Below are 26,446 nucleotides of genomic sequence, written 5' to 3'. Positions count from 1 at the left end.
CCGTGGCTCAGGCTACCCTGCAGTCTTGCTTTCTAGCCCCATGTGACTTGTCTGTAAGATTCTGAACTATCACTAGTCAACACTGATCAGTAAGCGAGACCATCTCCACATCAGGTGCCCCACACATCACTAAGACATCACAGAACATGAAGCACCTCACCAAGAACATGTTAGTACAGGAATACCAAGGCTGATATATATTTGCCTTTCCATTGTATTTAATAAATACACTTATATTCACTCAGCCCTTCTCATTTGATATGACAAAGTCTTTGCTCCGAACGCAGCCACCACCCCAGCTGAAAAGCAGAGATGTGACTGCATTTGCCCATTTGCTTTGGCCCTCTCTTCTCCTCAGCAGTGTCACAGCCCAAAGGCTGGGACAGCCGGGTGTCCAATGCGAGCGCGCCTTGTGCCGGGAGGTCAGGAAGCCCATTTCGGGCACCTTCCCAGCCAGCTGCGTGTGTTCCCCACTCGAATCCCAAAGACAACAGAACAAGAGAAGCCCATCCAAACGGAGAGAAAGATGGGATATATGGTATCTTTGGCTGGTCTTTGCACAAAAACATCGTTTCAGTTCACTTTTTCCCAAATACGGAGCCCAGTGATTTGCAGTAAGATGGAACTGAAAACTAAAACTGTAAAATAGGATCAGTGCTGTCCTTTGGTAGTGTCCGGTATTCACCCCAGCAGAGCCAGGAAGGAAATAGTTTGAAAACACCAGATGCTCTTGCAACTGGTATTTTGGATATATTTCCAGCAAGGATTTCTACCCTTCCCATGAAAACAGACACACATTCTCATTTAACAACTAATTGATTTATTTAACAATACAAATTTCTTTCTACTGCATGGTTTAGCAGAGAGAACTTGAGAAACAAAATTAGCTTCTTTTCTTTTTTTAAAGTTTAAATGTTTACACAAAACAACCTTTACTTCAGTAAATATAAAATTTACACACAAAAAAACTACATTAAAAAAGAACAGAATCATGACAAACCAACAAAAAGAAAAAAAAAAAGATGGGAATTCAGTGTAAAGGATCCAATTGCAAGGAAGGCAAGAGGGGGGCAACACTAACAAGGCATCCCACTTGTACACCTAGGTATCTGAAGTCGTAGGTACAATACAAAACCAAAATACATTAAAATCAGAATTAAAACCTGTATTTTTATACCATAAAATTTTATGATATAACTATCAGCAAATTCTGTAGGCAACACAGTTAACGTGTGAAATACATAGTTTGTTCTTCACTGGAAAGTCACTGGAGTGGTGTACGAGCACCGCGTCACCCACGAGTGCGCTAACGGTCAGCAGTGAGCAGACTTTAGACGTCCAGCCCGGATGTGATAGCCCCTTGTTTCTTTGCCAATCTGTGCTATTTCTCACACGTCCAATGACATAGTGAGAAACTCTGGTCACCTTCAGCAGTGATTTCCAGCACTTCATCTCCTGGCATTAGTCTGTTACCTGACTTAGGCATATTCACCTGCCAGATCCCCTGTTTCTCATTCCCTTTTGCACTTTATAACCTGAACTCTAAAGCTATCTTGTAGCTACCAAGAGAGACTGGCTTCTAGGTTGAGATATTTGGGATACAGAGTTCTTCAAGCCACCTTCAGGAATCTGTAGAAATATTTAAAGTAGGGTGGACAATTCATGGTTAAAGGTTATGTGATACAAAAAACAGGGACCTATAGAGTGATGGCTAACTTTAGATCTAAATCTTTAACATTTTTTCTATTGCTTTAATATTTAAACTTAACATTCAGTTTTCATATATTAAATGAGCAGAGCATCTTATTGGTGGAAGTGCTACATTATCTCCAAAAACACCAGGTAGCAAGGGGGACTGTAAAGTTTAAAATTAAGTGTAATTTAAAAAATCATTTAGAGGGATCAAGTCTCTTTTTTATAATCAATACTGTGACTGGCAACCTATAAAAGCTTAAATTATAAAACTATTAGTGACTCTACTTTTTAAACTGTACGTACTATAAAGCTGTATATCTTTGTTACTTACAGATGTTACAAAATTTCCAAGCCAGAAAGTGAAGGCGGGGGAAACATAGTCTAAAAGTTTTACAGATTTCATTTTCACTAACAAAGGTTCATTTCCCCCACAGCTGTTTTTATGCCATAAAAATCTGATTAAATTTTTTCTACTACTTTCTTTTCTGGACAGATGATATAGTGTTCAATCATGCTTTGAAAAACCATTTTCAATGGGTAACTGTAGTTCTCTAGATCAGCAAGTCCGACTTGCTTTACTTGGAAATAAAAGCACCAGACTATCTCTAACTTGGCCCTTGTCCTGCAAAAAAAATCAGTAGCAAGACTCGGGCAGTCTGTTACGAGAGCAGGACTGGCCCTGAAGCAACCAGCTACATGAACTTCTGGAGTAAGCGTACGCAATGCTCTCATTCCAACTTGAGAAAGAGTCGAACAGTATTCAATTTAAGGAAATTGTAGAAATGACATTTGTTCTGTTAAAAACAAAACAGGGAAAACTTAAACAATCCACAGGTGTGCATTAAGCATTTAATATCAAGCTTTTGCTTATGTATATTAATTTAAAGATTATCCACAGGGATCTGTGATACATTGGCCCTGCCTTGTTACTATAATTAAATTTATTCAAATATTAATTTAAAATAGGAAAACAAAGAAACTACTCCTTGGGGAACATGTTTATTGTGTTTGAGATGATACACTGGGTGCTCTCTGAGCTACAAAGGGAAAAAGGAAATCCTTTCATTACAAACTGACAAAGGTAAAAGTTAAAACAGTTTTCACAACAGCATGTACCACATATTGGAAATAGATCTGGGTTTAATACAAATGACATAATTCCTAGTAATCTACAGCTACCTTTAATAACTTCATACAGATAATGAATTAGGCTAAAATGCACTATAATATTTGGTTGACTTCAGGAACAGTATCCTTAGTACATCACAAAATACATTTTGATATCCCAAAGAAGCAAGACTTGCAAGTAGGCATTTTAAACATAACTAATCTACAGCTACAAATTTCTACTCCTGATAGCATTTACCTTTTTGGGGGGCAGTATCCCAGTCTTCAAAAGGATAAAAGCAGAGTAGAATCAGTATAACATATACACAGAAGTCCGTATTGTAAAGGCTATAAAGATTTGTTGCACACTGCAAAGCTGCCTTCTGCACCTTCACACTGCACAAGCAGTTTGTCATTTATGTTGCATATCTCTTGGTCCACTGTCTGGCTATCCTGTCATGTTCTGCTCTGTTGGTCAGGTACTGAGTGGCTATGCTTCCAACCAGAGGGTCAGCTGCAAAAGGCAGGGGAAGATGCATTAGAAACCATTCTACAACTTAAAAAAACCCCAAACCAAACACATACGTGATTTAAAACACAGAATCTATTCCAAAATACAGTCTTTGTCAGGCGAGAAAATGCTGTGAGGCATAGTGGGGCTCCTATTATACAAGACATTTCCAAGAGAAAGCACACAAGGCATAATGGACAGAAAAAGAAAGCAGAAAAATCTGTGGAGGTTACCTGCACACTAATGACTCTTGCCCCAGCCAGGTGCCCTGCTTTCACCCTTTTGGAAGGGCTGCCGGGTGCGGGACACATGCACACTCCTGCCACAGGGCTGGACAAGACTAGGGTACATTAGGGTATCAGGACTGTAGGACACGCACTGAGGGGGATACAGGATGCTTCAAGAGTCATCAAACTTTTGTATCAAGGAGGATAATCTATTTCTCCCTGATCATTACTAGTCTTCTGTAAATGAACTCTCATCTTAGCACTACTCCTCAGCTCCTGCCCTGACTGCAGGCAATTAGCATTCAGTGCCTAATGACATCGGCCACACAGTTGTTGCTGAGAAACTGTACTGCTTCCAGTGGAGTTCCTCCCCTCCCAACGGGCACAAGGAACTCTCTTTGAAAAAGGGAAAAATCTCTGAGCATCATCCTTCTCACATTCACAAGATTAAACGTTTCAGTTGCTGTCTTAAGAGAAGGGACTTCCTGCAGCCCCTTCTGACCTGCAGGATTTATGAGTTTATAACTCAAGAGAACTTTATTGCTTTCCTGGATCAACCACTCACTTGCTGGAGCTCCTGCAATACAGACCTTCAATTACATCAGCTGATGTGCTCCACCATACCTTGGGAAAAAAAGGGCTTAATGCTATTGACTTTCTGTTGTGCCACGGGAGCAAAAAGTGCCATTAAACGAGGGACTGCATCCAAGCAGGAATGTTTCACCCCCAATTTTTAAAATATTAGTTTTTATTTGATCTGCATACAATAGAATATAAAAATTATATTCCATGGCAACTAAGTCAAACGACTAAGAGTGGACTCTTAGTAAACAATCAGCTCCTTACCTGGGTTGCAGTCTGTCAGAAGAGAACAAATAGACAGCAGAACCTTTGAAATAGTCAAAGCAGGGCTCCAGTTGTCTTTCAGGATATCCAAACAGATGACGCCCTGACTGTTGATGTTGCAGTGATAAATTCTGGTACGGAAAGTAACCTAGAATCGGAGCATAAGAGACAGAGTCAGTCACCCAGCGTTGCCCAGGGATGCTGCCCCTTTGTCGCTGAGCAGCAGCAGCACCTGGGGGCTCTCCCAGTTCTGCAGAGCTTCTGTGGAGGCAGCTCCTCTCTGCTCATTTTTTAAAAACACAATTATTTAACAGAAGTGTGTGTATTTACTGTAGTCATGGCGACCTTTAAGAAATCTACCATGGAGACCTTTGGTGCATAACCTGCTTTCATACAGGCGCTGTCTGGTACCCACAAGAAATAGAACCTGTTTTGTGGTCCTGTACGCTATTTAATGAACATATTACATGTCAAGAATGATCTCATCACAAATGTAACTTTACTGTGGTTTCTGAAGGTGAAGAAGTAGACAGAATTTGGCTGCATGTGCAGTGTTAGTTGATCCTTTCTTTCAAAACCCTAGATATAGACCATGAAAATTAATATTTAAAACTGGAGTACTGTATTATTCTTGTTCAAATTAGCAATAGAATCTTTGCGTTACCGTTCATTAGGCAGGACATGATATACAGCCAAAACAATGCTATCACACTAACACCATCCTTGGTTTTAAATTATTTCAGACTAATATTGGTAGAGCATGCAAGCATTACTCTGCACAAATAAGCAGTTAGAAATCGTCAAATGCTTTAACTACATAAAGCACAAGAAGTTGAGGAAAATTTACTTTTTCATACTGATGCAGGGGGGAAAAAATCCATCATGTTTTCTGAAACTACTGAAAATTCAAAAATTATTTTGCTCTAAAAAAAAATCTACAAGATTTTAATGAAGAATTTGTCTAAAACTCTTCATCACTTCATTATAACAATCTTAACTCAGAGAATATTAAATTTTGTGGGTTTCAGAGAAGTGTGAAACATAGAGATTATATTATTCTTTATGCTGTAATCCCCCTGGGAATGAGAAAAGGTATTTGATTTATAACAACAACATTATAGCCACAGGAGTCATAAGTCATAGAAGTGTTGTGTGGTAGAATGTATTTAAGTCTCTGCGAATGTCAGCAGTGTCCTTTCTGGTGATTTGGTCAAGAGTTGTAATTTGGCATTGAGGGAGAGAAGAAGGGAACAACCTTTAACTTCTTGGATATCTGTTAGTAAATTATAATTTCTTAAGTGTCCATACTACTTCTGAGCAAGGAATGAAATTTTAAGTTTAGATTAGTTTAATTTAATAAAAAGAGTTTTGCTTAAAAATATTATCAAACAAGGTTGCTGATCTTACTGGTAGTAAATAGATTGACATTTTACAATAATGGAAATCATCACAATAATTTACCCAATTTGAAGTCACAATATATCACTCTAGTTGTCTAAACTTATTTTAGCTTTCTGTTATTTTGCTAAAAAATAGGTGAAAATATATAATATAGAATCTGGTTCATGACAAAAACCAGTTTATTATACATGTATTTTAGTAGCTGAATTGAGGAGATGGAAGCATAAGAAGGTCTTGTGCTGTTTTCTGTTAAAATTAAGATTTCTTGAATCTTAACTCTTGATCAGAATTATCATCTCATTTATCACTTCATAAAGCTCGGAAATCAGTATTGACTGTGGTAATCATGAAATAAATTAGACACAGGAATTTTCTGAAACCGCGAGCCAAGATTTTGGACTTGTAGTTTTCAAGAGATCATAAACAAATTTGATATTCAGAAAGCAATGAGCACTCACTGCAAGTTACACTCTTCTCATGTGAAAAAATTATAAATACAATAAAAACCTTACCCTTACCTTTGGTGGCTTGAATGGATAGTCAGATGAAAATGTGATATCCAGGAAAAAAACACCTCCTTCATATACAGAACCTGGAGGTCCGAGTATAGTAGATCTCCATTCATAAATGTTATCTCCTTTAGGACCGGCACTGTGTAAGAAAAGAGGAGAGAAAGAAAGAGTCAGGTATACCTTTGAGAGAGGTGTTTTATGGATTTCCTTCTGCATTCAGTTTGTAACACAAACCATTTGCCTATCTTTAACATCTGCCTAATTTCCAACGGATTTCAGTGGGCTCAGTGTTTTATACAGGCACAAAAGCTAGGAGCTCTGCTGTCCTTTTGGAGATACAACAATGAAGCAGATTGATCATGAGCTACTGGGCTGTCACTGTCTGAAACATCCCCCAGATCTGCTTTCTCGAGCATGTGGTTGCCCCAGGGTTCTACATGATGCCCTTCCAAGGACACCACAATCATCTTCTCCAGGCATTAAACGGATCATACCTTCATTAAAAAATGTGACTTACACATATATTGATGCACGTTTATTGCCACTTGTTTCACAGGCGAGAGTGAAATGTTATACCCTTGGGCAGGAAAACTGGGAATGGGAGAGACAGAATCAAGTAACCTGGAATTGAGCTTCTTACAGCACTGTCAATCCAAATAGCTGTTTTCTTCAGGATATATTTGTGTTATGCCTCCAGGCAATCAGCACTGAGATTACTAGCCAAAAATAGTTTATTTTAAGAAGTACTATACTGAATGCATTTCTCACTAGGGGAAGGGTTACTGCATAATTAATTATTGAAGTAAAGCCTTGAAAGAAGAGATAATGAACAAGCATTTTCTCAACTTCTGAGCCACCATACTGAACTGAATGCTATTATCACACAGTAACCATGTAACCTCCTCATAAAAACAAACAAACAAAAAAATCAAGCACAGGCTTATTTCTACAAACAAGTCTCCAGGTAAAAACTAACCTAACCTTCTGCAAAAGGTCCTGAATCTGAACCGCTGAGATCCAAACTGACTGCTACGGAAAACACCGCCACTGAGCTCACGCATGGATGCTGGATTCATCACATCCATGCAGAGATCCTCTCAATCCTCCCCACCTCAGCAGCAGACATGTGGTGAAACGTCCCCATCCTCCTCCCCCTGTGGTCCCAAGGAACCGGCCCTGAGGCCTGTCATATGTGATTGCACATGAAGCAAGCAACAGGGCATGGCACCAAGCTGTAGCCTGGGCGTTTGTGGTTTCTGGCATTGCTCAACACTCTGAGGAGCCTCCCTACAAGCCCTCCAAGTGTTAAGACTCCTCCCGTGTCACATCACCTCATGTATTTGTCATACATATGTCCGCAGTCTGTAACATGGCATGTTGGACATTCACCCTTGCTATGTAGCCAACCATGTGGAGACCCTCATCAGAGACAAGGAATATGAGCAGTCTACACTATGCATCTCCAACTCCCGCACCAACAATTTAACTGTTTTTACATTAAGATCATCTTCAAGAAACAACCAAAAGCTGATTTTGATTATGAATTCCCTTTCAATTCATAATTTCCCAACATGTTTTTTATCTTGCAGACGTTTCATGTAGCAAATGTTTAAACTGTTGCAGGCCTTTCATTAACAGGACAAAATAATCATGGAGTTTGGCTGACATCCTATTTAATTTAAACCAAAAGATTATTTGATGGAGCTGTAGCTATTTTCCTGTTGCCAAAACGAAAGTAGGTAACAATGATGTGCTGGCTTCCAGAGCACAGCTAAGGAAGAAAAACTAGAAGTGCTGTCAAAATAAAGTTTGGGTCTAAAATGACTGATCTTACCTTTCTATTTGCAATGCATGCACAAAAGTGGAAGAAAAACAGTAGATAAATTTTAGGAAAGAAAAAAGGGAAATCCAGAGCAGGAGGTCCATTTTCAATGATGTAATGAACCGTTTGTACCCTCAGTCACTCCAGAAGATAATTCCATTCATGCTCTCTAAAAAGCAATTAGTGTAAGAACTGAAAATATTGGGGCAATAATGACAATATTTAAAATGCACACAGGCCACTGAAATGTTTTAATTAATTCTTGACATTCATCAAGCTTACAGCTAATTAGTATTGTGCTTGGAAACCAAATTTCTATGGAGCAATTCAATTTCAGCATTAGATGTCCTAATGACTGGTTTATAGTTTAATGCAGAGGTTACTGCTCTTGCCTCGTGTATCAGGTATGTTTTTTTTCATACACCTCTAACAGCTGGATGAAATAGCTGAATTAAATTAGTGACATATTTCAGCCCAATGCATCAGTCACAATTAAGTGTGGCACCAATCCGGTGCCAAACTATCTGGTAATCACTCACCAGTCAGAGCAAGGGCATCTGACAGCTAGTAGCCAGAAGCTAAGTGCAATAACTCTCTGCCTATTACTATCTGCTATCCTCTTCTATGGTACTGCAAGCGATACATAGAAGGATTGGGTTAGGACACGAGAAGGGGAATTCCCAGCCTTGTAAGAGAAAGAAAACACTATGTTCGAACCCCCTCCTACTGCTGAAAAAAGATTGCTGCAATGTTAAAAGTAACACAGAGCTGTAACAATAACCACACTCAGATAAGGAGAAAATTGTTAAATTGAACAATTTCATTACACCTGGTTGAGGTTTGTGAAATTTCTATTTAATAGCCGAAGTGGTGTCTCACTTCCCGTGGTGTAAAAGATACCCCTGCTTCATTAGCAACCTGAAAATCCCCACAATTACTACACTAATCATGTGAGGAGACACGAGATTAAAGAGCAGAGACGAGACATCACACTTGGCTTCTACAACCTGTGTATTTCCACTGGGGATCATCCTCAGCCAGCCATACTCTACTTTGTCTTTTGTATACATACCAAGGTAATCTTTTTTGGAAGTAAACTAATCCACATTCCTTAAGGCTCAGCAGAACATACCAGACCTAGTCACGGCAGGCTCTGCCTCTGCAATGATTTCCACCAGGACAGGACACTGGGGTTACACCGACTTGGATGACTGCAGAGAAGAGCAGAAGTGCAGTCCTGCCTCAGGCAACACCTCAGCTGTGTCCTGCGCTGCGAGCGGGTGCCGGAGCCCCACTGCAGTCACTGCCTCCGACCCTCCCTCGCTGCAGAGCATCGTCTCGGTGCTGCAAAAAGCCACAAGGAGGGAACTGCCGCTCCCTGGTGAAAATCTAACTTCTCCGTTCCCCCAGAGGACAGTAAATTACCTGGGCTGAAAGCTGGGAATAAGGAAGCTTTACTCCGTCTGCAATTTTCTATTGCATTGATACACCCAGAAGAAACACCTTCCTGCTTCTGATGGGCAGCGAAGAGGCTGCCACAGGAGGTGCTTCTAGGCGCTGTACTTCGAGTTCTTTATTCCCTGAAGTTCTACTCAGCAGACGCTCTTTCCTATTGCAAGCATAGGCTTCAAGCACCTCACCTCAAACCTTGAGAGCTGCAGCGAGTGACAGCCCAGGAGCCCTTCTCGCGGTCTGCCACACTGGACAGAATGCCCCAGGCAGAGTGCTACAATGGGGAGTTTACATGGTTTTCTTCCCTTTTTCTCATCACTGGAAGACTCAGCTCCTTCTGACTTCCTCCATGGAATCCATATGGACACAAAGTCATCCTTTATTCTGTCCTTTAAAACACAAAATCTTGATGGAGCAACAGATCTGATGACAACCTCAGTGTTTGGGCTACACAGCATACATGTGCAGTTCATTGCTACCAGCCTGCTGCCCTTCTACATTAGCTTACAGAATATTGCAGATTCAGTAAAGGCACCACTAATATATTCTCAGTAAAAGAGCCACTTGATTTATTTTTTAAAATATGGACTAAAAAAATCTCAGACAAAATAACAAAGCAAATTAATTGAGATGACAAAATATTATTTGCAAAATTAAAAGGTTTTTACTTCATACATAAAAGCTAGATTGATTTAAGATAAATTAGATAAATTGACAGAATAAAGTTAACTGGCTACATCTGCTTCCTAAGTAAATATTCATTTATGCCACTTCACTGAGGGATATATACCTGATCCAGATAAGACAAAGGATTTATAACCACGCTCTATCCAAGCTAGTTCACTGAATGGATTTAATCTGCAAGTGCGACTTCAGATAGTGAATTTGAGAAGATGTGAGGTTAAACTCTGGGAGCCCATGGGGTCATACCAGGTCCTTTAAACCTAACTCTGCTGAACCCTGGCTCTCAGGTTTCACGAAGATGAAGAACAGCTTTTCCAGCACAGTGTTATGAGCATTCACATGGATGCAGCAGCATTCACACCAGCAAGAAGTCTGTTAGACTCCTGACGCAGTGGTTACAGAAATCAGAATTCAGCATTTGTTACAATTCACTAAATCAAAATGCATTAAAGCTGTCCATATGGAACTAGCTACAAGATGAGAAACTAGGATAAGAAATTTCCAATCTACATGATGCTACTAGCATGCTGCTTTCTGCACTTGCTAAATGCGCTTCTCCTGTCGACAGCACTTCACTGAAACACAGAGCTCTAAATTTGGTGACAGGATGCAACTTCAGAGTACTGAGACTGGGGTAATTAAGAAGAAAGAGTGAAGGAAAATGTAATTTAGCTAGCTTTAATGTCAACCCTGTGCTATGTTTTATTAGGAGAAACAATTTGGGTCTGTAATAGGATATAACCAAGGGGGGGGCGGGGGAAAATCTGTTTTTTAGGAAGCTTCCCGACAGCGAAGCCTGTCAGACTCTAAAACAGTCTTACAAGAAATGTCATTGGTGCCGTAAAACTGAAGGTACGGGTCTATATCCCAGGATGCCCACCAATTTAAGTGGTGGAATATTTTCCTACATTCTCCTTTCAAATGCGCCACCCTTAGGTCTGATACCCAGGCAGGTATCACAAAGGCAGCAGTTAACAAACCAAATGGGGTACCTGGAATGAGAGTTACGTAAGGAAAGAGTCCCCTCCATCCTCCCCAAACTTTTATCTCAAGATGAGATTCAGCAAAACTCCTGAAGCTCTTCACAGACTGCTCAACCGCAGCAACTCTGTCACGATGCTTTAACTATAACTTTTACAGCAATGTAAGTGAAGATAGTGCTTTAAGAAAGGAATAAGATATCTTTTTTGATTTTTCTTCATTCAGCTGAAGGTACTAATGAAAGGATGAATAAATGCCCTTAAATATGTTCCACAACCTTGTGCTTGAAAAATCCACTTCATAAAGCTACATAGTGAGTTCTGCAAAATCCCCAACACAGCTTCAGAAACAGAGTTTTACAAACGCTTCTGTAAGAAAGATGCTCAGCATGTAAGCAGCACAGAAGGTTTGGTTCTGGACAGCAGTGTCTCAGCTAAACCTGTTGGTTAAGTACTGGGCGACTAGAGACTCACGGGGCTGTGGTGGATCCTACCAGCATATACAGTTCAGGCAAATACACAGCTCCCATCTGCAATGAGCCTGCCTGACGCACCATCTAAGCTTCTGAGCCCAATGAACTCGTCTCCAGTGGAAGGGGAAAGCCCTGAGCACAAAGCACTTACTGCTAGTTGTATTTTAATATTAAACATGGGAATCGAAAGATGCTCAGATTATTCTCCTGCTTTGATATTTTCAACATTTTGAAGAAAATGTATCCATTACCTCTTCTTAATCCTCTTTTTCCAATTATGGAGGCACTCTTGTATTTTTGGTTACAGAGCACAAGAAAGGAAATTAACATTAATTAAAAAAAAATACATTAGTGGCTTTCAGTCTTGTGACATTTGAAAACTGACAAGCATGGACAGCAATTTCCATTTTCTTTATTTTTCAATGCCTCGTTTACAGGGCTTTCTGGAGTACTTATTCACAGTGTTCATATTACCAGCACCAGTGCCTAAGCACTTTTACTTATAGAATATGGACAGTACATCCTCTACACACAGAAAGCATACTGGTTTCACTGCAAGAGCCTCAAGCATAGCCCTGATTTTTGGACTACAGCATTTTTCTAGGGATGGACACATGTGGGTTGTCTACAGCAACATATCAAATCCACGCTGAAAATGCTTTTTGATAAGATTATTAAGGTTTTCAGGTTATGCCCAATTTCTTACCAAAAAAAAAAAAAAGTTTCAGTCTATTGCGTTCTTTATATAGCTACAACTGTTCTTGTTTTACCTGCCACTGAACTATCTGCTACATCTGTTGGCTGAAAAAGGTTATTTACTGCTTCTAGCAGATCCACAGAGGCTTTGTGTAAGTGAGGATACACGGACTCTAGTTCACTGTACAAACCTTCACTTCTGTCACTTCCTTAAAGTCTATCATGCCCTTAAGACTGAAATCTAGAAACTACTGCTAAAAAAACCGCCTATTTTAAACTCATGGATCCCCTGCTAATTCAGCTGGTTGTAAAGCAGTGCAGGACTTGTGCCTGAGGGCATGGCTCGATGCAACAGTAAATCCAACTCGAGAGCTCCTCCTACCAGATCAAAAGCAGCGTGGCTATTCAAAGCAAAGTGCTGATCCAACGTAAACTAACTTGGCCAAACTGTACGTGTTCCAAAAACGTCAGTGGATTAGCTTTAGTAACACCAGGCTTTATGCTTAATCAGGTATCATTTGTCCTCCTGCAGCCAGCATAAAGAGGGCATAAACTTTAGATTGCACAGTCCGGCTTGGAAATGTAATCATGTGGCTGTACTTCGTTCACATCGAATTGTACCATTAGGGGAATTTAACCAAGTGCAGATCTGCTATTAATCACCCTAAAGAGAAAGATGCCAGATTGTAGTGTTTTAGATGATTAAAACCTCCAGCACTAAACTTGCCATTAGTAGAAGAATATACACTGTTGTTACTAAAGGAAGCTGAGTAACAAATCATTTGATAATTTCATCTAAACTGTAATATGTAGATAACTCAAGTAAAGCATTTTGGAAAGCTGATAAGTTTTTCCACTGCCAAAAGCCCCATTAAATTAGTTCATTGCTACAGTAGCTCAATTTTACTTTCCTCTTTCTATGCCTGCTAGCTCCTAATACCTTTCTTGCTGCTGTTAGAAGTCTGCTCAAGTTCTCTCCATTCTTGAGAACAACCATAGCCAATTACAGAAGCAGAATTCCTGTGATTTTTCTTTTGAAAAATAACTAACCCCAGAATGTAGTTTGCTAAGTTACAACAGAAATACTGAATTTAAACCAGGTAACAAAACATATTAGATTGTTTCTATCTATGCTCTTGACAGAGAAGTTGTAAATATATACTACTCAGGCAATACATAAAAAGTTTACTAAACATGAATTTTTTTGAAAACAGAGAAAACACAGGACTCAGAGACATGAAGAAAGTTTGTGCTGAGCATTTGGTTAATTTTAAATATCTTGAAATTTGCATAGAAATCCCTCTCACATGCCCACACTAGAGAAATTATCCATAGTCCATAGGGTGTCTGACCACAAATACACAAAATGGAGGCACCTGGACACAAGATCATTTGCTTAATGTCATTGAGAAATCATGTGATGTAGACTATGATTGCAATGTAAATCTCCCAAATCCCAGGCCAACACCTTACCCACTGAACTGAGATTACACTAGCAGTAGCTCATTCAATAGTTCTGTGGCATATACGTGTTTTAGACATCAGTCACCTCTACTATTCACTGCAAAATCCCCATGTCAAAAAGTTAAGTGACACTGAGAAATCTAGTTTAGGATTTCCTACAAGTATTTTCAATGACACTTTTAATGTCAACAAAGAAAATTTATTATTACCAATATCCTTTACACACACACTTTAGATGGAGGAAGAACAGTTAAAACCATTAATTTCACTAAAAGACCCAGGTAATCTAAAAATACAACTGGCTTTAAAACTGTAGTAAACTTACAAAGATTCATGCCTAGGAACAGTAGCTGGGCAATTTTCAACAGGCTAAGCCTACAAGTCAACTAGAGCTGTTCAAATAAGTTCCCAGCTATCGACCTACCCCAAATACCTAAACATTTGGCAATTTCAAATACTGAGTGATGTATTAAAGTAATCTTCCACTGCTCCGTGGATTATGTTTTGTTTTTTAAGGAAAATATCTTCAGCCAAAAATTGAAAGGAATTCCACCTATGAACAGTGCTCGAGACAGATAGTTCACATAAGTGAATTATCACAGTCTGACAATTCAAGCCTAAAGGCAGACTCCATGATTAAACTTGTGAATGGTGTTAATGTTGTGGTAAAACTTTCTTCTAATATTGTACAAGGAGAAGGTGCAGTTTAGTGAACAGGATTTATTCGGGTACTTCATGAAGGACCAGGAAAGACAGAATTGCTGGGAAGTCACCTTCACTGAAATGTGGGTGTATCCACCTGTCAAGAAGATGAACACCCAATGTGCCTGGTGCTACCATAGTGGAACCTCCTCCTCCTCCTCTTCCTCTGGAACGTCAGAGATCGGGCTCCTCCACCACTTCACAGCAACACAGCTACAAGTTGCCTCCCCTCCTCCCCCTGCCAAAAAAATCAGCTTGCAACTTCAGCAACAAAGTTACTGTTTGCCGCCACTGAGATGGAGAAAACACCAGTCAATTGGACAGCCCGCTGCCATTAAAACACTAACACTGAGTAAGAAGCACCTACTTAGGGATTTAATGATCTTTAATACATGTCTATTAATTTCATACTTTCAGTTGTTTCACACTAACTTCCTGAATGTTGCCCTGTAGCAAGCACTGAATGTCTTCTCTCAAAAGAAGTCTGCATTATCATCATCTAAGTCGGTTCCTGGTTCAGACTTCTAACCTTCTAGCATAGGCTTACTTCCAAACATAATTCTGTTACTATTTTTAAATACGTCCTCCCTCTTGCCTCCATCCATTTCCACATCAGACTGTACAGCTGAACAAAACAGAACATGCCATGCCACAGTTCCACGTTGCATGCCTAACTTGAAGCCATAAAAGTCTGGCAGAAATCTCTGTAACTATTAAAAGGGTCTATTTCTGAAAAGTAAACCTGACCTTTCCCAGGTGATATACAAAGACCTTCCACACCTCCTGCACAATAAGGATGACTTCTCAAGTCTGGCTCATTTCCGAACATGGTTGGGGTCACTTCATGGCTTCTGTTGCTTTTGTTGCTAGCTACATTATCTGAATTGAAAGAAGTTAGCTGTTTTGAAGGGGTGTGAATCTGGTTAGCTAAAAACCAAGAACCCTGTTCAACGCAACAGTCCAGTGTTCAGAAGGCCTCTCTTTGGTCCTGTTCCCACGCTGGTTAACACAATTCCCTACATTCACCATTCCACTCTGTCCATTTAGTACATAAGCTGTACAGTGACCCAGCAATATGAGCAGTAACTGTCCCATACTGAGCACAAGGCAGACTTGATTCAGGTGCTAAAACATTAGAATCATAGACAGGTTTGGGTTGGAAGAGACCTTAAAGATCCTCTAGTCCCATGGGCAGGGACACCTTCCACCAGACCAGGCTGCTCAAAGCCCCGTCCAACCTGGCCTTGAGCCCTTCCAGGGAGGGGGCAGCCACAGCTTCTCTGGGCACCCTGGGCCAGGGCCTCACCACCCTCACAGGGAAGGATTTCTTCCATATAGCTAATCCAGATCTACCCTCTTTCAGTTTAAAACCATTACCCCTTGTCCTATCCCTACCCTCCTTGACAAGGAGTCCCTCCCCAGCTTTCCTGTAGCCCCCTTTAAGTACTGGAAGGCCGCTATAAGGTTTCCCTGGAACCTTCTCTTCTCCAGGCTGAACAACCCCAACTTTCTCAGCCTGTCTTCATAAGGGAGGTGCTCCAGCCCCCCGATCATCTTCGTGGTCTCCTCTGGACTTGCTCGAGCAGGTCCGTGTTTTTCTTACGTTGGGGGCCCCAGAGCTGGATACAGTGCTGCAGGGGGGTAAAACAGAGGGGGAGAATCACTTCCCTCAGCAGGCTGGTCACAGTTCTTTTGATGCAGCTCAGGATACAGCTGGCTTTCTGGGCTGCAAGTGCACATTGCTGGATCATGCTGAACTTCCCATTAATTTACACCCCCAAGTCCTCCTCTGTGGGGCTGCTCTCAATCCACTCATTGCCCAGCCTGTATTTGTGCTTGGGATCTCCCTGACCCATGTGCAGGACCTTGCACTTGGCCTTGTTGCACTTCATGAGGTTTGCACAGTCCCACCTCTCCAGCCTGCCCAGGTCCCTCTGGATGGCATCCCTTCCCTCCTGCGTGTCGACTGCACCGCACAGCTTGGTGTCATCACCAAACCTGATGAGGCTGCACTCAATCCCACTGTCCATATCTCCAACAAAGATGTTAAACAGCACCTGTCCCAGCACCGACCCCTGAGGAATGCCACTCAACATTAGCTCAAGAATGCACATTTCACTAGCCGAATATGAATATTTGGAGAATTTCAAAACAAAACCAGTTGAGGATAGGAACCCATTTTGTATAGTGCAGAATTGGATTGCTGAAGCAACACTTGGTACAGAGTGGATATAAATGTAACTTGTGTATTAAAAGCATTAAAAAACCCTGTGAATACCAGTTTTCATTCCAAAAGCACAGCAATTCAAAGGAATGGAGAAAGCATCATGCATACAAATACAAAGAAATCAATGTCTGATATTAGTTCATTTTACTCCACAAAAGTATACTAAAGAAAAAAGTGAAAATAATAATCTTTCAAGGGAAAAAAGAAGTCAATAAACATCTAAGTGAAACAAGTCTCACTCAGTAAAATCTGTTTATTGAAAAGCTCGCTCCAGCCCAACTATTGCTCCCTCTAACGATGTTAATTTAGTGAGTAACTCTTCCAAACGAATGTTCTCTGCAGAGACAGCTGTAGCATATGGAGCAGAAGCTGTTTGGGTTAGCCTTGGGAGCAGAGCTTTGTACCCCCCCTCTCAGACAGCTGCCACTGCTCAGGATGAACTAAGAAATTTGTGACCTGCACAGATCTTTGCTGTAGAGCTTGAACCACTGGTACCAGTGGACTATGATATGCTGCAAATGTGATACGCTGCAACTTTATTCCAGCTTTTTACACATCTGCCTGCCTGTTCAGAACTATAATTAAAAAGAAATGTAAGCTTCCCCCCCCCCAGCCCAGATTCAAGGCAGCTGTTTGGAAGTGGCAGTTTCCTGCCTGCAGTAGGATACAGCAACTCAGACCCTGAGCAAAGCACCTCGGGCACAGGGACAGCACCGACCTCTTCCTGGGCGCTAAATCCTTCTTTCCAATAGATCAGGTTGCAGCACCAGTTGCACTGCAATCAGGAATGAGGTACTGCTACAGCACGGACACAGAATGTCTGTGATCTCAAAAAGAAAAGGCTCAGACTGTGTACAGTTTTTATTTGAGACTATAAGCATGATTTATCAGTGGAAAGAATATGCTTAATGACTACTGTTGCAAGATTCATTGGGTTATATACAAATTAAGTCTAACCTCTTCCAACATGTCCTAATATTATATATTTATACATAACTCTACTTCCTTCATACTCTCAGTCAGTTGTAATTCAGTGAGCATCATTAACCACACATTTGCTTACATTTGCAATCTAGGAAAAATAATGTTCTTTTTGATAACTAATCTCAATAAAGCTCAGTCTTTGCTGCAAATGCCTAATTTAAAATACAGCACTGCTAGAAAAATTAACTTAAGTCAGGCTGCCTGCTCATTGTACTTAACAGATTCAGAGCTGAAAGGGTAAACTTTTTTACTAGTAGCTAGCCTGCTGGGATTCATTACCAATGTTTAGATGATTAAATATTTGTAACAAAGAAAAAGTAGTAGTAAATACATCATTTTGATCTTAACCATTTTACTGCAAGGTGTCTAAGACAAGATCAATATCCTGTTTTACAGACGGAATAATAAACATGACAGGGCAATGACTTGCTAAAACTGACTGTATAGGTAAGGGACGGAATGGGGTACAGAAGCAAAATCTCTCAAGTCTCTGAAAAGTAACCAAAGCACCAGGTCTCAGCAATTCCCATTCAGTGCGTGAAGGTTCATACGCCTGACCTTCAGAAACCACACAAACACACTTTAACCTATAACCAGGGTACAGAAAGGTGCTCCCAAGAGACAATGTACAAACCAAATTCAAATGGCAAGTTTTCTTCTTGTTTAAATCTTCCTTAACTAAATTTAAAAAATAGTGCTGGAAAATAACAGTAGTAGTAGTAATAAACAATAAAAACAGCAACAACAATGGTAGTAATAATGAAAGGATCAAACTCTGCGGCCTGGCTCTGGGTCCCTGGCATCCCAGCGTGCTGCCGTACCTCCCAGGAGAAGGTTCCTCACCAGGTGCCCAGCTCTAAGAGCAGTCCCAAGCATCACCAGCATTTTGGGCCAGGCAGAGGGAGGTAACTTCAGCCGGTCGCACTCCAGCCATTCCCAGCTGGGGTGCCGTCCCTGGGGAGCGCAGCGAGCTGGTGTGGGGTAGACTGGCAGATTGGCTCAGGTGGGGAGAGTCATAAACAGCTCTTTGAGAGCTTGCTCCTCCTCCCCCACTGCGCCAAGCAAATGCCAGCAGAGGAGATAATCCTGCAAGGGGGTAGATGCCGGGCATTTTTTTGTTAAGAGGTAGATTTCCAAAGAGGTACCCGGAGATTCTTCAATAGTCCACTGATAATTTGTGAATACAAAGATCTAAGTATTTCAGGGTTACTCTTCATCTCCCTCTTGCTCCCCCTCCAGTGCAGGCAGCAGCAGCTTTCACAGGGCAGGACTCCATAGGAGCTGGAAGCTAATTACCAGATGTCTTGTAAATCTTTCCAATCTGCACAACTTCATCCAGTTTGCAATGCCTAACATCAGCTCTTCTGGAACGTTTTCATCCTTATTTTTGTGTAACAAATTTTCAACAAGCCAGGAGTTCTTTGTTCTCTCCTAATAAAACAGCCTAAAACGTTAACAGTTCAGCATGAAACTAATGAACTAAGTGCACTTTTCAGGAGACCTAAGCAGAAGTACAGGCATTTCAAGATTTATGTGAAAATGTATTAATTCTGGAAGAAGTGCTTTGGGCTGTTTCTTTAAAATAACTTTAGAACTACAAAAATGAATACAAACAATGCTTGTAAATTATGTATGTGTTTTGCCAAACATATGGCCACTCAAATGCTGCGCTTATTGAGGACAACCTAAATGAAAATCTTAAGTGGGGCTGAAAAGTGGACCAAGGCAGACATTTGCTCGGATGCAACTGTTCTGTCTACAAAATCTTACTCCCAATAACTGCTAGTGGCAATGCAGAGATATTCTGCACAGTGTTAAGCATTCAAGTCTACAAATGACATGAACAGAAATTATTTTCAGTTGCCTCCTCTTGGGGGATATAGTGAAAAAGATGAAGAGTGAAGGGTTAGTCAGTTGAGTATTTCTGCTCTTGCAGTAGTGCTGACACAGGAGACTGTCAATTCTCCCTAACCTCTTTCAGAGGGGTCCGCACCAAGTAACCATATGGACTTAGTATGAAGCAGGAATACAGACCTCCACTCACATATATCCTTCAACTGGCAGAGCTGTTGGGAGGGGTTTGAACGACCACTGAAGGTGGCTGGTAGCATCTCCACAGAGCAACCGATTGCAAAGCAAATGCCTGATCATGCTCTGGAAGGAAAGGTAACTCCGAACTACCTAGGAAACACGTCCTACACCCTGGGCCAAGAGGAATGGGTAACATAGAGCTTTTTGCTAGTTGTATAGTGGGAATGTCCTGTTTAACATCAAAGGAGCTTTATTTCAATCTTTTTGGCCAAAAGAAACAAAGCAAGAACTTTCGCCTTGGACAAAACACTCAGGCTGCTGGATGCTACCCGCTCTGGAAAGACTCTGTCATAACTAAACCTGGAAGAAGTACCTTCACTTTTTTTTTGGTACAAATTCTACCCTGTGGATGCTGCAGACTATGTGGCATAAAAATAAATAACCTTTTTCAGCACTCTATTAAATATATTTAGATGCATGCATTTCGGAGAACAAGCCTAAAATAAACCATACTTCTTGGTAGCTGAAGATCATGTGCTACGGGTAGAATCTTTTCTCCCTCCAAAATACTAATTTAAGTATCTAAAATATTGTTCTCAGAGGATTATTTTCACAAAAGCATTCAGGAAACATTATGTTTACAGGAGCTGTCACTACAGAAGGAGCAGCTATCTCCCAAACTAAGTGACACTTAAATCCCAGTCTTCAGTTGAGTTGCCGTTGCAAGCCAACACTAGTACTAACTACAAAACCTCTGTTGCTGAAAAGAAAAGCGGCAAACATAGAATTAGTGGCTGTGTTCACATGTGGACAACTATCCAGGAGGAATATGGGTACACCAGGTTCCCATTTTAGCAGGCACAGAATGATGTGATCCCTCCATCACCAGTATGGTTGCAGCTCCCAAGCAGCAAAACTCAGTGAAAGAGGACTGCACCCTTCTACGGCATTACATCCCTCCTGCCTTCGGAAGAAAGAGGTCTCATTCATTCAAAAGAATTCAGGCCAGTGGGGTCAAAGAGGTGCCCCTGTTTACAGAAGTGCAACTGCAGTACCTGAAAGACAGTGCCGTTCCTGTACGTGGCTGTGATGAACCTGAGGCCCATGTGGGTATGCCATATGGGAGCCAAGAGCATAATGCTAAGGCAGCACCAGTGTTTTTTTCCAATCAGACTAAAAGCAATAAACTGTTTAAAATTTATTTTAGGAAGGGAAGTACTGCAAAATCTGGTACTATTCTCCTGCTGAGAGTCGATGCTGAAGTGATGACACCAGTAATTTCTATCTGACTTTTTCCATATGGTTTTCTTGCATTCAATGGGAACCGTCACTCTTGTCAGCTCTGAGGAGCCCACCCTAAGTTTTTGTGTATTAAAGATAAAAAAAAAGATTTATAATGTTTTCCTCCAGGGCATTTGGCTCCCCATGCTATCCTGAATGCCTTAAAAACTTATGAATACTTCTTTTCTTTAAATGTTAACAAATTTCAGTCATTATTACAGCAATTTTATGAGTAGGACTTTGTGAAGAGATAAATCTTCTAACATGCTCTGAAACAGTCAATCTACAACACTTCCACGTGCCTCAAACACTTCAGAGCAGGCACCTCCTTTTAAGGATCTGCCCCGGAGAGACCTCCAGCACCTGCCATGACCTCATGAACCACTGACTCATCTGAGCCATGGAAGAAACAGCAGTCCACCTTTAATACAAGGCACTAAAGCACTGAAGGTATAAAGATAGTGATGAGCAAAATGAAGTGGAGCATATCATGATGATATATTCTTGACGATGCTTCTTAGCTTTCTCCTTTCCATTTTTAAAGCTTTATATATACTCTGCAGCTTGGCATTTCTGTGCTTCTCAGATCAACTAAGTAGCTATGCCAAGCCTTCCTACAAACAAGAATTACATTAGTCAAACATCAACTGCCTACACAGTCATAAACTAATCCACTCAGCTCAATAATATAGCAGTTACAAATCCTGACCAGACCTTCAGTCCAATGGGGGGAGAACTTTGTGGAGCACAGAAATGGGTGAAATCACTGGGCTCTGGGGAGCGGGTGCCATTGGGACGCACCTCGGAAACCTGAGCATCCTCCCCAGACAGCAGGTATGGAGCAGAGAGGAGCCATCTCTCAAATATCTGGGCCTCGAATATCTCTAATGCTTTGAAAGTCAAGCTCCACCTCAAATCCATCTAAAAGCCAGGAGGCAATTTTGCTGGCACTCCCAACAAAGCGTTGCCTAACAAACAGGCACAGGCTGGACTTCAGCTTCCGACTGGTCTCTTCGCACAGCTCCAAGCCGCGTGTCAAGGAGTCGAGGCACAAGGTGAAGCAGGCACAGACACAGGCCACATTCAAAACAACACCGTACACTCAATATGCCACACACAACTAACCTAAACACAGCTGTCTATCTGCCATCAGAAAGCACCCAACAGAAAAAAAAATCCCAACTTTCAAACACTGACTTCCTCCCCCCACCTTTATCTACTTGCTGCTTGATTAATTTTGACAGGTTAGGTCCACAAAACTGATGTACTACTTCTGCAGACTGTATGTTTCCAGCCTCCTCATAGTTCAAATTTTCAAGCTCTTCTACACCTTCCCACTCCATTCACAGCCTTCTCAACCTCCCTTCAGAGGGAGGTATAGTATAGCAAGGAAAGTATATACCTTCCACTAAAATCTCAGCCAGCAGAGACCAACCGCGGTTCTCCCAGAAAGTGCCTATATTTGCTCTAACTCTCTCCCTCCATCTGGCTCAGCTGAACACCTCCCATCCAGTCTCAAAGAGATCTTCTTCCTTTTCCCTTGAATATGCCCCAAGTACCCCTTCAAACTCTTAGTCTTCTTACAATGAAGACAATCTTCATCTCATGAAGACAAAATTCCTTTTCCTTGACAATCTAACAGACTCAAGGAAGAAATATTAATTATAAATGACACAGTTATGCTTCATATCTGTTGAAAATATTAATCAGAGAGACAGACAGCAATACTTAAGTATCTTTCACCACTGCTGATTCCAACACAGAATGAATTATTCATCTTAGACTCATATTCGAACTGAAGAAGTTTTGTTCTGAGCATGCCTGCAATACAGCAGGCAATACAACAATCAGAAACTACTGAAAACTAGAGTATTTTTTCTTCCTGCATTTCTAGTCAAATGAATATAATGATCCTCTTTGTGCATGGTAAAATGCTTCTTAATTAGTTTATGCCTGTTGCATAATAATATGGAAATAATCTATCATGTCCCTACTATAACCTAAATCTAAAAAAGATGATACGCTGCCTCTAGCTGCTTGCGTGCTAATCTCAAACAACCATATTGATGCAAATCTGCTGTAGTTACCTGAAATACTTTGATCTGCTAGCAGTTCTTATATTTCTACTGTCAACATTTATTTCTCCTTAAAACTCTTTCTTTTTAATATAGAAATATTTCAGTAGTGAAAAACAGAAATAGAACATGAAAATTACAAGGAAATATTAGGAGATTGATTAAATAGTCATAAACTAGGAAATGCTAAATATGAAGTTACACATGGTGACCTTAACTCCAAACTCTCCTACAAGTTCCTGAAATTCCCTTTAACTATCTGACTACACACTCTATCTTAAATAATTTTTCACAATTTCAGTGTCTTTTAGTAAGGCAAATATTTTGTATCTATAGCCTATAGAGCAAATTGTCTATACCCAGATTACTGATATTTTGGTATTTTTGACTGGCAGAAAACACCTATGGCTCATATGCTGAGCCAAGTTCACCACTAACACATTCCCTGAAAAAACTATGAAGAAGACAGTTCCACTGCTACATTGAATTACCTGTTACATGATTATTAACCTTGATAGTAATGAAAAAGTCTTGCAGAATAGTGGAGATTTTTTTTCCAGAAAAAGACAGCAAACTAATGCCAGTGTTATAATCTAAAAATGATGTAAATATACAAGAAAGAAAATATTACATGATGTATTAAGTGTATATGAAAACATTAGGCAAAAAACAGTAGGCAATAATAGCATCATCAATTTGAGAAACAAACTAATTGAAAGGGACTGTACAGTACAGGATAGTTGTACATACAGTTTCAGAGATACCACAAGAAGTCTGCTTAACATAAAAAATGCATATGTAAAAACATTAAGATTTGCAATTGTTTTACACTTGGGCATTTGTAAAGTTATCCAAGCAGCAGCATCTGCTGCATTCCTTCCAAGCTTAGCACTCTGAATCTTCATTTTTTGTAAGAAGGCCGAAAAATGGTAAGGCATAAAAACCCCCTCTGATTTATCCACAGTAAATTCTCAGCCAATCACTCTGAGAGTTTGCTTGCTTGCTTGCTCTCAGTCCCCTGACCATTACATTTTATACACTTGTCAAGCACAAGACTGTTCCCCTGCCTCTCCCCTTCTTTCAGCTACATCACACTGCTCTTACTTTTGTGGAACTTGTAGCTAAATCAGAGCTCGAGACAAAACAACACTGAAATACCCACAAAAAAAAGATATAGGATTGAATAATTTATTCTACAGACTCCCAACCGTAAGAATGACTTACACCTATAAAGAAATCATCTTGCCTTCCCTCTATCTCCATAAATAAAAATGTCCCTTTTTTGTTTTAATTTGGAACGTGTAAACAACAGAAACATTTACTTCCTCTGGATTTAGTTTTCTCAAACACTTTAGTTTTACTTTAGTTGAGGACCCAGTTTCAAAATCTATCTGCATTACTGAATAAGAGAGAAAATAATCCCAGCAGCAGCACATCCAACTCCAAACCAACTCTCCTTGATGGACAAAGAAAGTTCATCAGCCAGAGGCTGGATAGCCCAGTCTCGCAGCACAGAAACACCCACAGAAGACACATTGGTAAAACCCAGTTAAAACCTACAAAAACATTCTCAGGGATTTCTGCACAGCTCCTGAATCATGACCGAATCCTGCAAGAATGGTGAGGTTCCAGCAGTAGAAACAAGCAACTAGTAAGAAGCAAGAGCAGCAGAAAAACTCCACCAGTGTGTGGTGCACATAAATAATATGGACTAATATTAAAGTTCCTTTTCCCAAAACTCACCTCAGTGTCACCACACTGCTCTGCTCTGGGAATATGTGCCAAGCCAGAGGCTGTGGGAGGCAAGAGCTGGCCTTGTCCGTGGTGACTCCATGAATGAAGTCTGGAAACAAGCCAGCTCCTGTCTGAGTGCAGCAGGAGTCCACTTCCCCGCCTGGCCTAAGGCAGGTAGTTCTGAGGAGAAGTTAAAGGTACCTATATGGTGTTTATCGATGCAGGCCTCTGCAGGCTGGACGGTGCCTGGGCTGTGCCCTGTTCTGTAACTGAGGAGCTGTCAAAGTGAAACACCACCTTCAGACTTCAACCAGATCCCATGGGTGTTGTAACAATAAAAACCCAACAACGACAAATCAGAAAGACCCAACGCCCAAAAACTAAACCCTCAAACTCTATGTGGTTGGTTTTTTTTTTAATCACACTTCCCTCAGAAACGCCAAAAATAGACTCTGCCAAGGTAGGGTGTAATTTGCCTATCTGACAAAGTAAACCAGGCTATGTCAGCAGTCTCACTGCATCCCAAAGAACTGTCATCAAATGAAGGTGCTCGTGCGGAATTTTAAAGAAAGAAAAGTCTGGCTGGAAAGGTGTCAGTACTGTTTCCTTGGCCCTGGGAGCCTGCCCCAACATGTCCTGCACCAAAATGACAGACAAGGTGCCCTATACTAGACCCGTTACTGGTATTGGATGGGAACACCTGTTGGAGGAGAGGCTACAGATGTCTTTGTCCTGGCAGAAGTACTGTGCACACAGCAACAAGCAATACCAAGTCTGAAATTTGACTCTAAGACAGCATTCAACTTCTTTTCTGCCTGCTGATGCAATGTTAACTTTTGAAGCCTAATTATGATCATTGAAATTTCAATAAACTCACTCTACTGTTGAAAAACAAACTGAAACATGTTATCAGGCAGGGATTTGTTCAGAGCCGCCAAGGATACACTTGGCATGTCCCACTCCTCTGTTCGCTTCAGTGGGGCTGTTCCAGAACAAACACACATTCAGAAAAAATTAAATAATCTGGAGCAGCTGGATGCAATCCTGATTCTTACTTAGGAAAAGCAGTGTTCAAAAGCATGTCCAAAAATGAACCAAAAGCTGTGTGCTCAGGTCCAGACTTGGGGGGTGAATTCACATGACTGCTGAGGAGGTGTCAGTGGTGGGTTCCTGGGAACTGGTGGGGAGGAGCAGAGAGGTGAGGACCACTTTCCCGGTGGTTATGGGAAGTCAGACAGCGGCTCAGTTTTATTATCTGGAAAATGTTACAAAAGTCAGCAGTGAGGGGTCAACTAAAAGGAGCCTTAAAATGATAAATGTGAACAGCATAATACAGAGTAATACCTTCTGTTCCTAAAGAGATAGAGTTTATGTTGGCTTGAACAATTTTAGAAACAACCCATGCAGAACATATTACAGGAGGATACTCTATTCTCCCCTTTCCTGCAGATTTACCAGACAGCTCAACCAGCTCCCAGGGAGATCTAGTGGGAAGAGTTGGTTTCTCACAACTAGCCGCTGCCTTGGTCAGTCTGATGAGCA

The 26,446-nt window shown here is 40.9% G+C and overlaps 1 protein-coding gene across 1 annotated transcript in view; it reads right to left on the bottom strand.

Moving 5' to 3' along the window:
- Positions 1-2,678: 2,678 nt before the first annotated feature.
- Positions 2,679-26,446, bottom strand: part of UBE2E3 (ubiquitin conjugating enzyme E2 E3) — a 57,261-nt gene continuing 33,493 nt past the window's right edge. Inside the window, exons 4-6 of the mRNA XM_033010930.2 lie at positions 6,306-6,438; positions 4,387-4,534; positions 2,679-3,316 (exon numbers count right to left, since the gene is read on the bottom strand). Coding sequence (XP_032866821.1) covers positions 3,219-3,316; positions 4,387-4,534; positions 6,306-6,438 — 379 coding nt within the window. The 3' untranslated portion in view covers positions 2,679-3,218. The remainder of the gene's footprint in view (positions 3,317-4,386; positions 4,535-6,305; positions 6,439-26,446) is intronic.

This window comes from Tyto alba, unplaced genomic scaffold (assembly GCF_018691265.1).
Source record: "Tyto alba isolate M040663 unplaced genomic scaffold, T.alba_DEE_v4.0 Super-Scaffold_7, whole genome shotgun sequence".
NCBI lineage: Eukaryota > Metazoa > Chordata > Aves > Strigiformes > Tytonidae > Tyto > Tyto alba.
Note: the sequence above shows the minus strand (reverse complement) of the source record. Positions and strands in the feature narration are given on the sequence as shown.